The 13,305-nt window shown below is 41.6% G+C and overlaps 1 protein-coding gene across 7 annotated transcripts in view; it reads right to left on the bottom strand.

The window, feature by feature from the left end:
* The window catches only part of vav3 (vav guanine nucleotide exchange factor 3), a 116,383-nt gene that overhangs the window by 53,932 nt on the left and 49,146 nt on the right, over positions 1-13,305 (bottom strand). For 3 of the 7 annotated variants that reach the window (XM_074621368.1, XM_074621369.1, XM_074621365.1), the window contains exons 3-6: positions 6,881-6,939; positions 6,703-6,768; positions 2,529-2,637; positions 1,366-1,458 (exon numbers count right to left, since the gene is read on the bottom strand). In XM_074621368.1, the coding sequence (XP_074477469.1) occupies positions 1,366-1,458; positions 2,529-2,637; positions 6,703-6,768; positions 6,881-6,939 (327 nt within the window). Of the gene's footprint in view, positions 1-1,365; positions 1,468-2,528; positions 2,638-6,702; positions 6,769-6,880; positions 6,940-13,305 lie in introns of all 7 variants that reach the window. The other 4 variants (XM_074621367.1, XM_074621364.1, XM_074621371.1 and 1 more) reach the window with 2 other exon arrangements.

Genomic DNA, 13,305 nt, shown 5'->3' with positions numbered 1-13,305 from the left:
GTCTTTATGTTCGTACATATCACTCCTGTTAATTTAAACACACCACACTCATAGTGTAGGTCAATTTATTGTAGTTTGACAACTGCAGAGACACCCACTTAGTAAAACTAGTCTCAAATCCTGTCATCTCTAATGGGGTTAGGGGATAAATCTAAGGAGGTGCGTCATTATTAATGTGACAGGTGAGGGGAAAAATATCGTTCTGCTACTCTAATTTAGATCCTTTTTTTCCGACTTCTCTAATTTCTTTTTCTCCATGGGAAGTATTGAATAGTTTTGCCTCTTCGGGCCTCTATCAGTCATTGAAATTATCAATCTCAGAGAATTACTCTTTAGTTTAGCGGCTCACAACTTATTCAAGCTGTGACCAGGGGGTCGCATGCACGCACTGCTTTACTTTATGGGCTCATCACCCAAAAAGGTTGGGACCAGTGGGCAACTCTGGGGTCTGAAAAGTGAAGACAATGCTGAAGTGCCTCAAACTTGCATTCTTTTTAATAGCCAGCAGGGGGTGACTCCTTTGGTTGCAAACATAAGTCTGATTGTATAGAAGTCTATGAGAAAATGATCCTACTTCTCACTTGATTTATTACCTCAGTAAACACTGTAAACATGAGTTTACGGTCTCAATTGCTAGTTTCAAGCTTTCTTCAATACAGCATGATGTTCATTTAGTAAATTATGGTCCCATTTAGAGTCAAATAGACCATAAAGCAGGGGATGCTTTAGGGCGGGGCTACCTTTTGATCGATAGGTCGCTACCACGACGTTGTCTGGTCTGGGTGTTGTCCACTTTAACCCTTTCACAGTGTGTTTTCTGTTCATGAAAGTTAATTCTAATCTTTTTAGTGGCATAAAAATGTCTTACCCAGCGTTCGGTTGTACTTAACTCCACCTTCTCGTTTCACTTCTGGTTGCAAAGGACCAACATGGCGATGGCCAAATACCAAGATGGCGACGGCCAAAACGCCTAACTTAAGGCTTCAAAGCGGCAGCCCACAAACCAACGGGTGACGTCACGGTGACTACGTCTACCTCTTATATACAGTCTATGGTTGGGACCCACTGATCTAAGTAACATTATTTGTTAGATTTAACAGCAAATCTACAAACTACACTTGACAACACGCCAGTGACTTTGTTTTCCCCAACAACCTGTTACCTAAAATCTAAACTCTTCATGCAACATCAGTGGAAAACAGTACACAGATGTTTGCATTCTCTACATTGCAATGTATGTGTATAATACACTAAAAACATTATTTGCATAAATACACAGCAAAAATGCTCAGCACAAAGCATTGTATTTTGAACCACGGTGTCATTATAAAGTGCCACTAACGAGCCCTGTTAGTAGGTCAGTACCTTTTCTATGGATTCCAGGGTCTCAGTGTATTTCTCCTCTGTCTGCCTGATCTCTGTTAAACAGCAACTCCTGATGTCCGTCTCTGCTTGCTTCTGGAACGCCTACACACACACACACACACACACACTGTTACTATGTGTCAGCGCTGTGGGCTGACAAACTGTTGAGTCTTCAACCAGATGTAGTCTGTACAACCCTTTGAGCTGAGGTCAGAGAGTCACACATGCTGGCTAGATTGTCTGCCAATTATGATACAAATATGAGATACCATCATTTTTTATTGAACAAACCATTTATAAAGCAAGTAAATGTACAAATTCACTCTATACATTCTGATCATTCCGAAAATATCAAATGTGGAATTACATTGTGTATAATATGAAAAAAAAACTAAACTAAAGTTTAAGCTTAAATCTATCGAATCTTAGGAGTTAAAGGTGCAGTGTGTAGGATTTGACGGCTAGCGGTGAGGTTGCAAATTGCAACCAACTGAAACTTCTTCCGTGTGGCAAGTGTGTAGGAGAACTATGGTGGCAAAGTTGGATCGAGCATGTTTTTCGCGTTGGCAAAACATGCTCGAGCCAGTGTTTGGTTTGTCCGTTCTGGGCTACTGTAGAAACATGGCGAAAACAGGTGATTAGGCTATACACTAAAGAAAACAGACTTATCTATAATATATTCCATTTTGTTCCTATAATTAGCATTTCAAAGGGACTTCAATGCCCAGATTTAGCCAAGAGGCTGTATATGCTAAATATGAAGCTACAGCCAGCAGCTGATTAGCTTAGCTTAGCTCAAAAAGATTGAAAGGCAGGGGGAAAAAAAGCTATAGCCTGGCTCTGTTCAAAGGTATCCACCTACCAGCACCTCTAAAGCTGAGTAATTAACACGTTACATCTTGTTTGATTAATGAGAACAAAAACTAAATGGTAAGAATGACAAGTTGTAGTTTTGAGGGGGGCTTATCTCCGCTGGTTGCCTGCAACTTCACAGGTAACCTACGATACCTTAGGAAGTCACTGCGGCCGACCAAGAAATAGTCTAGCTAGCATAACCCCACGTAAAAACAAAACTTGTAATTTTTCAGTTTTGGCAGATTAAACAAACAAGGTATACTGTATTTTATTAATTGAGAAGTGACGTTAAAGAGAGGACGACTAACCGGAGGAGGGATAGCTTCTGTCTTCATCAAGTCCTCGTAGATCTCTCCTCCATCTTCATCGTCATAAACGCAGTCGTACAGATCCTCCTCATCCTCCACCTCGTTCTCGCTGCAGCACACATGGCAGAATACTATGGTTACTGACATTACATCACACATCTGTTTGATCCGGAGTCTTACTGTGAGTGGGTAATGGCTTTTACTTCCTCATGACAGCCGCATGAAAGGTTCACGCAAAAACACACAGGTTTTACAGAAGTGGATTTTAATACTATACTACAAATCTTGTTAGCCGGGGACAACACTTAATCCATGGCTGTGAAAGTGGCTCAGAAACACACACATACACACACACACATGCACGCACAGGCAAAGACTGTTATGTGTGACGCCACAGGCCTGTTCTGACTGCTCACATCTGAGCCAATTACTGTACATGTACCTTAGCAACTGGGCTAACATGACATGACTCAGTGCTTGTGTGTGCTCTTGTACTTTCTGTATGCGTGCCTTAAACCAAAAGTCCTCAAGAGGAAAGAAACATGAGAGGGGTCTCTACACAGAGCGTGTAAAGCACTAAGACTTGTCAGTGTGCAGGTATAATAGGGTGAAGAATAGGGGGTGAGGATTAAGCATGGACTGTGTGGGTAAATTGTGTGCAGATTCATGACATTTACATTAATATCTGATACAAAGATAACATGCTATTTTGAAGAGCAGGGACTTACTGTATATTCTTATTTACATAGAAGGACAAAGTATACGATAGGTCAGTGGTTCCCAAACTTTTTCACGTCAAGGACCCCTAAACTGTCACCAATTAGACAAGATTTTTGTCCCATTTTTTGTTTTAGATGTTTTATCACAGAAAGTGTATGAAACCAATTACCAAAATAGTCATACATTCTGTTATTGTGTTACTTATGGATGGAATTATAGTGAAAATAAATGATTCCCCTTTTTTTGCTGGGGACCCCCTGGAACACCCTCAAGGACCCCTGGGGGTCCCCTGACCCTACTTTGAAAACCACTGTTATAGGTAACTGCAAGCATTGTACAAGTGGAGAAATACCCCAGAAATAAATTATAGAACAAACTCGGCTACAAAGATATTTCAAGACGAAAAGTGAAAATATGTATTTGCATTTTCTAAATTAAAATCCTGTGTCCCTGTGTTTATTGTGCAGTTATCTCTTGTTATAATGAGTTACATCAATACAGTATTTTTATACATTAATTTACCCAATCATATAAAACTGTAGTTGACCGTTAGCTTGTGGGGTTGTAGTTGCCACAGCAATGTCATTGTAGAAGGTGTGTGTGTTTGGGTCTTAGTTGGCAGAAACTTTGTCGACATTTCCAAAAGAGCATGGTTGTGGTGGCATCTTCAACTTCCTGATCTAACAGTGATGGAGGTTGAGGGAGGTTGAGTTTAAAGGTCCTGGGAATTCTTAATTCACTTCTTACTATGAGTGAGGTGGGTCCTACATAAAAGTGTGAACTGTTTTGGTTATTTCACATGACACATTTCTGTTTTTCTCTCTGCAAATCTCACCGGTTTGAAGTGGGCGTGCCTCCAGTTGGAAAAAGGTGATGTCATGTACTGACATGCACCAATCAGTATGTGATGACCGTTGATAGGTTGTCGTAAATTATTGTTATATAATAATGTCTAAATAGGTTGGGGTTTTTTGTATTGGTTGTTGCTTATTTATTTAGTCATTCATTTCTATTTATTTTTTTATGAAATTTGAAGTTTTTTTGGGGCTTTAAAATCTTTGATAAGTACTTTTACAGGTACTAAATGTGACCACACAACACAAAACACTATTAGCCAGGGTCAATTTCCCACAGTGAATGTAAATGTACACGAGAGAAAAGCTGAATTATTTAATAAAATTTCCACTTTTTAATAAAATTTCCTCATACATGTACACCTATTCCAGCCACCCAGTGGAAGTGTGGATGCATCTGCTAAATATTAGATTTTCTCAAAGGATTCAAAAGCAGCTTGTCCATGAGCTGCTGTTGCATCAAAGTGAATTAAGCCAATGACAGACCAAAAACAAGAATGTCAGAATATGCTCTTTATCCAATTTAATCTTTGCTCTGTTAAACACATAATGGGTCTTAAAAACTTATATTTTGGTCGTGACTTTTGGCAGTGTTAGAGTTTAGACAGTTGGCTCTAGTGGAGCTCTCCTGTTGGCTGAATGTTTCTGTACACATTGTGTCCACTTGCTGCTGGACACTGAGCAGATGGGAGTTGAGAGGTGAACACGGCTCTGTTCAGTGTGATCCAGACTGCCACTTCCACCTCCCATCCACTGCTGGCTGCTGTCAGCCTGCTGTTTTCCTCTGTCACTACTGACTAGTGGGCTGCTTCCTACTCCAGGAGCTGTCAGTGCTGAACATAGACCAGAGCACCGTGTCAGTGTGAGCCATTTTCACTGTAAGATTATCTGTCTCCACTGACTTCTATTACCACACAAGTTACAGTAGCTCTGCCCTTCCAATGCAACTCAAAACCAATCCCATAGTTTTCCATATTTGTTAATGGTTTCTACTCAGATCCAGGAAATTACATTTGACTCTAGGCCAACAATAGACCAATATAAGCCTCATTAATCAAAAGGCGACTACACTGGCTGACTAAAGGAAGCTACTCACTTAAACTTCACTGCAATATTTTGATAAGCATTCCTGTGAATAGAAAAAACGGTGAAAGGAAAAATAAAATATAATATGTGCGTAGACTGACAGCTTCATTACCTTCAAAAATCCATTTTAACCAAGCCACAGTCAAGTCTCTTCAAATCTTTTAGATTCAACATTTATTGCTGCACCGCATCTAGATAAAGGGCTTTGTAGGTGGATTATGATTTTGTTCCTTGTTCACTTTCAAAAGTGAAAAATGAAAATGTTCTTTTGATAAAGTTACTTTAAAATGAAGTTGTAGGACTCTAGCAGGCTGCAGGAATGCATGTTAAAATAGCATTGAAAAAAAACAACTATTTCAGCTAATTTATCTGGTTAATCTGATGTCCAAAAGATTTAGTGGAATCTAGTGGTGAGGTTGCATATTGCTACCAATACCCTCCCCCAAAAGGCTCTCTTTATAGCCACTGTTTGGTTTGTCCGTTCTGGGCTACTGTAGAAATATGGTGATGCAACATGGTGGACTCAGGCCTCCAGGAAGAGCACCGGGCTTTGAAGCACATTTTTGTAATGGCCAAACCGTGGTACTACAACTTCCATGTCCGTTACGTGAAGCCATTGGGCCCAAAAATACTTTTTCCCATAGACTTACATTGGGAAAGAGACGTCTGTAACTCGGCAATTTTTATTTTTTTATGTAAATCAACTTGAATATCCCTTATTTAAATCATTAGGTCCTAAAACTTGCAAAATGCACTAATAGCCGAATCCCGAGTTATTTCCCTTCCTCTGTTCATGTGAAGGAGACCCAGACTGAGGGCTGGGAGGCGGAGTTAAAGGAAACGCTACTGTGCCTGCTCTATGGGCCTAATGGATGCGGAAGATCGCCGGATGATCTGAGTGCGTTATCACTCGCAAGTCGAGCCATTTTGCACCACTGAGCAACTTTCATAGGGATGAACGAAAGCCCGCCTCCGACGCTGTATCCAGTTCTCTTAATAAATCCATGGGCAGACTACGTGAAGAGAAGCCGTTCCGCTATGTAGATATGAAAGGCTCCTTCTAAGCTGACGAAAACACAACGATTCTTAGTTTCAGGTGATTATACACTAATGAAAACATAGTTATGAATATTATATTACATTTCTGCCAATAGATCCCACTACATCCTACACACTGGCCTTTTTAAAATTATTTGTATATGTGAAAATTTGCAATGCTTTCATAATGTGTATGGGGAATAGGTTGTGAAAACAAAAACGATAAAGCCCACACGACTTGTGGTTCACTAAGAAAAGAGTGGGGCGAGCTCACGCTGAAAGCCCTGGAGGAGGTGGCTACCTTCCAGTCAACACCCAGGGAACAAATGTTGCCCGCGCCCACAAAACAGCCTGCAGATTTTGAAATGGTAGAACCACGAGGGACTAAAACAAATAACTTCTTAAAACAAAGTTCTTGTGAAAATCCTCACAAGAGAAAGCTATGTGTTATGCACATAAGAGGAGAGGAGACGTACTCTATAAGGTCCTCCAGGTGGTTGTAGATATCCTCGTCTTCAACACTCTCCTCCGATGGATAGGGCCTTTGAAGGGAAACAGAGAGCATTCTGTGTCAGGCTTATCATTATATACTCAGCCATAGGATACATTGTGTAGTCAATTGTGTCACATATAAGTTTGTATCGTGCCACATACCTGATTCCAGTTTGTTGTGCAATCGCTGTGTGTGAAAGTTTGGAGAGTGTGTCCATAACCTGCAATGGAAACAAAGGATATCAATATTAATTACTTTATAAAGAACATATACAGTCTGGAAAAGCAAGCACTTGTGACTGATGGGGTTTGTTGTTTGGGTCTTGGTGTTGCTGCATTTCTAAGCGGAGGCACATGAGGGCAGCATTCTCAAACACTCCACCACTGCTACAGACACATACTGTAACTGTGGCATTTATTTGTGTGCAGACAAACAGCTACATTGCATGGGAGCTAATTCAATCGCTAATTCAATCGCACAATCCAGCTTTTATTCTGAAATATAACATATGTAGACCTATAATGAGAGAGGTGTTAAATGAGAGCACTGCATAATGACTCATTGGACACAGAGTCAACAGTACAGTAGCAGCAGAGCAGAGTCACATGAACTGATCGGTAATTGATCGCGCTGTGAAGTTAACCGCATGCTCTCGTGGGCTGACATGATTGCTATTAGTATGACATGCAATTTCACGCTCCTTTGCTCAGTCCTGCCGGTGCCCTTGACCCTCGCTCCGTGTGTGTGTGTGTGTGTTTGTGTGTGTGACCTGCTCGACTAATAACGATAATGAACGATACAGTTTTAGTGTCTGAATCGACGCTCGACAGGGAGCCCTGCTCGCTCACGTTTTGCAACCTGACAGACAACCTCTTTTTGGGGGTCATCTGTCCGCTGACATGAGGCGCAGACATGCCGATAAAAACATGCTCGCATTCACACATCACAGATGTAACCGTAGATACATCTGGCCTGGAGCAGAAGCTCTCAGAGATCAATACTGATCACACAACTGGCCTTTCCCTCCCCCCCACCACCAGTAAACAGAATAAACAGTGGAACACAAAGGACAGAGAGCGGCAGAAACTGCTGATGTCCTTTAAGCTATAAACTGTGCACCACCGGAACTAATAACTGATTGAAAATTAATGTTCATCCAATGTAGGATGCTGAAGATTGATGGACTGTTTTTAACCACTAATTTAAGGATCTCTAATAGATAAGCAGACTAGTTTTGATCAATATGTGATCAATCAAACAGTATCACATCCATCAACTATAGACGGTGGATGACTCTGACTGACTTTTGCGTCTGACTTTTGACGAAGCATTTTATCATCACAGACATCAGAGGCATCAGTGCATTAATAACACCATGAAACACAAAGTCAAGCCGGGTTTATCAGCCGTAGCTGTGATCAAAGGGAGATGTTGGTGGTGAGCAGCTGAACAGTGGGAGGGAGCAGAGGGAGCCGTGTTTGTGACAGAGATACATGGAGCTCGGCAGCAGTGATTACACATCATGAGAGGAGAGCAGGTAGCGCTAATGTTTCAGACATGCATTGATATACATTTAAGTCAATCTAACAAATAGGAATTGGCTGATTGGCATAATAACTTACTGAGCCTAAGTTTTCTTGATGGATGACGTAAAGTACTTTATAATGATGCATCATTTTGGAGGAAATATACAGGTTAAATATGTTTTTTACCCCAAAACAGGAGTTGGCAGTACTTTTTTCAGCCTTAAGTAGTAAATGGTAAATGGACTTGCATTTATATAGTGCCTTTCTAGTCTTCCGACCACTCAAAGCGCTTAGTAGTAATGTCTGCAGGTCCCATACAGCCCCACAACCTCCACCAATTAGGTACAGCAGGCTGTCCGACAAAAGTATGCAAAGCAGCCGCTGCTGTTTGTTTACAGGTGTTTGGGAGAACTACTGCATAATGGGAAGAAAGGTGTATAAAAACTTTTATTTAGCTCTGTGAAATCTGCCAAATTGCCTCAAGTGATGTCACTTGAGTCAGCGTACAAGTTTGAAAATGAAAAGAAATCTGGGGGTTTGGAGTTAGAAAGAAGTGAGGCTACCCAACCTCTGTAGCCTGCTCCTTATCTTTGCTTGAGACTACATTAGCTGATACTGTACCAGCATAACCATAGAAACAGAATAGGAGTAGAAGGGTCATTAAACTGTTTTCTGTAGTAATTTGACAAATGAAAATGGTTATTGTTGTTAGTTGTCATGGTGACAACAGAACACGTGTCAGTGGGGCGATAAAGTGTTGTTGCAGCTCGCTGGGAAGAGAGCAGACGGAGCTCCCCGAGCAATGTGCTTTCCTCTGCTGTGACAAGAGTGTGAGGATGATGAAGCATTATGTTGTTAAATTTTACTAATTTACTCTGGCGCTCTGTGATTCATAACATCACGACTCCACTGCTTGTTTAATCGTTACTGCAAAACCTTCACCTTAGTGAGTCCACGACTTGCTGCAAGTCAGCCCGCTACAGTGGTCGCTATGGCAACGGAACACATAAAAATGGGCGCTGCTCTGACCATCCTGCTACGTTAATTTGAATGGGAATGTCCATTCTACTCCTATTCTAATTCTATGAGCATAACACACCCCAATCTCAGATCAAACTGTTTGCAGTTGCGCTGCATTCTGGGTAATATAGGCACTAGGTTTCAACAAGGAAGAAGAATATCCATCCATCCATTATCTGTAACCGCTTATCCTATTCAGGGTCGCGGGGGGGCTGGAGCTGATCCCAGCTGACATTGGGCGATGGCGGGGTACACCCTGGACAGGTCTCCAGACTATCACAGGGCTGACACATAGAGACAGACAACCAGTCACGCTCACATTCACACCTACGGGCAATTTAGAGTCACCAATTAACCTGCATGGACAATCTTTGGACTGTGGGAGGAAACCAGAGAACCGGAAGAAAACCCACGCTGACACGGGCAGAACATGCAAACGGAAGAAGAATTTGTAAATAAAAAAATACAGTATCTGGTTCCACTGCATCAACTTTGAATTTGATTTTTGTTAACACCTCCCATTGTGAGTCCAACAGTGTTATTGGAGTGCAATGCTAAATCGACGGAGTACTATTTCAAAACCTGTTGCTCAGAGCACACAGTAATAATTGAAGGCAGATGAGCAACATTTTTATCCACTTAGATCTTCTCTCGTCTGGATCGTGGCAGCTTGACATGACCCAGAGGAAAATAGTAAGAGAGAGTTTTGTAAGAAAATCCACCTGAAAAAAGCCACCAAAAAGTGTAGGCACATGCCCTCCCACTGCCAGTGTAAACGATGCCCTTGACGATTTATGCTTATTAATGCTGCAAAGTGTTTCTTGTATTGTATTCTTTTGATCAGAATATGCACTTGTCATTCAGTTTTCAAACAAAACAAACGGCTTTTTCAAAATTACTGTGCCCTAAGTTTACCTAAGAGTGTTAAGCCTTGCTGTACAGTATGGAAACTTTTTTTCAACATGTCGCAAACAAGAACCAAAAGTAACACCTACTGTATAAAGCCTATTTAAGCCCAGTAGTCCTGAAGCAGAGGTCTGGAGGTGAGACAATGTCTGCCATCAAAGTGCCCTTCAGCAAGCAAAGACACAACACGTCAACCTTGCATTAACAATCAACTCAACAAACAGTGTGTGCTTAGTTATGTTGGGTTCAAAATATGACAACGCATCTTGATGTCAGTGTTGCAATCCAAACACAGACATGAATGAAGTGCACCGAGGGCATCATCTAAAACCCAAAGACAATTCTCCTCCTTCCAGTTATTAATCCCCACACATAGTTATCAGACAGAGTCGATAGAGTTCTCCTTCCAATAATAAATGAAGGGCATGACATCCGGAGGCCAGTTGGCAGGTACAGAATGTCCAAAAAGCTGAAGATCCACTGCGTGCTGCTGAACAGAGCTTTGGAGGCTTTCCAGTTTTAGCTGGCAGGCGATTTTGGGGGACGAGTTGTGTGCTTTTTGGCTTCGCTGAATACATGAGTCACACTCATTCGCAACAAAACTGACCATCTGTACAGAGCCAAGAGGAGTCTCTGAAGACATCCACCGTTAATAGAACTGTCACAAAAAACGACCACAACACGAAAATAAGAGGTTTTAATTCCAAGAGGCAATTATTTTAGCTGCGAAGCAAAAATATAGATGATTGCTACTGTTCGTATAAAGCTTCAAAAACACATCACGATTCAACTGTCAAAAGGACTCCAATACAAGAATAACAAATGATCTGTTCTTTAAAGACGCAACTGTGTCATCATGAAACAGCAACAAGCTGCAGTAAGACATCATCTTACAAATTAAAAAGCTCAAAGGTCATGCAATGCATAAACTCTGGTGTCAAGTGTGTGCACATAAAGCAGAGGTCAGCAGCCATGTAGCAGATGAGTGTTAATGCAGGGGTCATCGGCCCTCTGATGGAGGCTATAAACATGCCCTGTCCGACGTCGGCTGCACTGCTGGATCTAATGATTCACATCAGAGCAATTAAAGCAGGATGACGGATGTGTCTGCCCAGAAGAGAGGGAGACGAGTACACTGTGTGTTTGCATGTGGATGGATCAACCCAGTCTCACGGATACAAGGAGTATCAATGGCACAACATTACGCGGAATTTTCGCGGACATTTCGCGTGTCAATTGTACACCACGCAACAAAACTACAGTAACGTCCGCAGTTAAGTTGAGGCAACAAAACCTCTTAGTTAGGTTTAGGAAAAACATTTTAAAAGTACGTAAACTTAGTAAAATACATACGGAAACAACGTTACATAAGTACGGAAAACATGTGACAAACGTTACCAACGTAGCTTACATGCACCGGTCTTGAAACACTGGTCTCTTGGTTAAAAGGCGGATGCAGGTGCGTGTCAGTAGCACTCTGTCTGCTTTCAGTGAATTTCAAAAACAACACTCACTTCACACTGTAATTATTTATTTCTACATTGACAGACAAGTGATAAATTGCATAGTTTTATGTCATCATAATCTTATACTTTGACAAGAGTAATTATACTATAGAATACTAAACCTCTCCATTGAAATCCCAGAAAATATACTTTACATAAAATGTTCTTTCATACTTAATTTTACAATCAATATTCTCACATTTCAAAGCCACTGATCGGATTTTAAATGGAAACTAGAAAATTTCTGTCAGTGTGCCTGATACTTGGTGCGCATCCCACATCCCGAGCTTCCTGTTAAGAGACAGTAACTCTATGCTGCTTTTATTTTGAAAAACAAGCCATGGAAAACATCCATGTTTGAAGGTAACTGTATCTCAAGAGGAAGCTCAGGTACAGTTACCTTCTGGGGCTTTTATTTTGAAGGGGGTAGTGGAGGAGAGAGACATAATCAGACTGTCTGATGTCCATAGGGAGGTTGTTCCAGAAGTGGAAGCTGATATATAATGTTTACATACTCATCAAACATGGATTCACAGAAACATCAATATTGGCCCCTGACAGTACATCTATCCACGTAGAACATTTTATCCGCAGGAAGCAAGCAAAGACAATTTATATTATCTGACCACCTCCTCTTTATCTATTCTGAGACTCGGTGTCTCGTGGTAGAGGGCACCGCAAGAAAATGGGTGATGCATTTTAGATGTATGACATGCCAACAGCTCTGTTGGTTTCACACACACAAGCCAGCGCGCTGCCCCAGTTTCCTCCTCTCCGCTTTCTTTCCTCCTTTCTGTGGCTTTGCCTTCCAAACGGAGAAAAAGAACACTTTATTCCCGTTTACAGATTGTAATTGAGGTCACCTACCCCGCTTCTGAAATCAGTGCTGAAAATGGTGCTTTAACTGCAGCGTTTCACAGGAAAACAAACTGAACTGCAGTGTGTCGAAAATGACAAAGACCCACTTAGCTTTATTACCTCGTTGGGGACATTTTGTGAATCATAAATAAAAAAGCAATATTGTCATTTAGAAGCGCAATCTTGGCTCTGAATTTTGATGAAAGCAGCAGCCAATAGTCACTCTGTGTCCCTGTGCCATTCTACACATAATGAATGTAATGAAAACAAACCACTCAGGTGGCCCGTGACTATCTAACTGAGGCTGACAAGGGATCAGCTGTTTGCTTCAGGGTTATCTCCCCACCACAGATGAGATAAACTAAGACGGTGGAGGTTGATCCGACCACACCGAACACGCAGGTGTGAGAGCACCTTCACATGGTGTTACCATCATCCTCAGCCCTCGCTGACCGTTATTTCAGGGGACTTTCCCACTTTGACGCTTCAGAGTAGAGCAGTTATTTCAAAGACTGCAGCACTTCCTCACACTTACGCCGGGGCCACACAGCGCGCATCATGCTCGCGTGACGGCAGCGTCACGTCGTGGCCGCGTCATGCCCACCTAGGGTGTTCACACTAGACGCGAGTTACCCACGTCTCGGGAGCGTCCCGGAGCTACCTGTCAGCTGTGTTTTTGCTGTTGCTGACAGCCCTTTCTTTCTACATAGAGTTTGCCTTTTAATGGCCATTTAACTTCATAATAAATGTGATTTATATTTATTTAAGACA

The sequence above is a fragment of the Sebastes fasciatus genome, chromosome 21 (genome assembly GCF_043250625.1).
Source record: "Sebastes fasciatus isolate fSebFas1 chromosome 21, fSebFas1.pri, whole genome shotgun sequence".
Lineage (NCBI taxonomy): Eukaryota > Metazoa > Chordata > Actinopteri > Perciformes > Sebastidae > Sebastes > Sebastes fasciatus.
The sequence above is the reverse complement of the archived record's forward strand: the minus strand, read 5'-3'. Positions and strand labels throughout refer to the sequence as shown.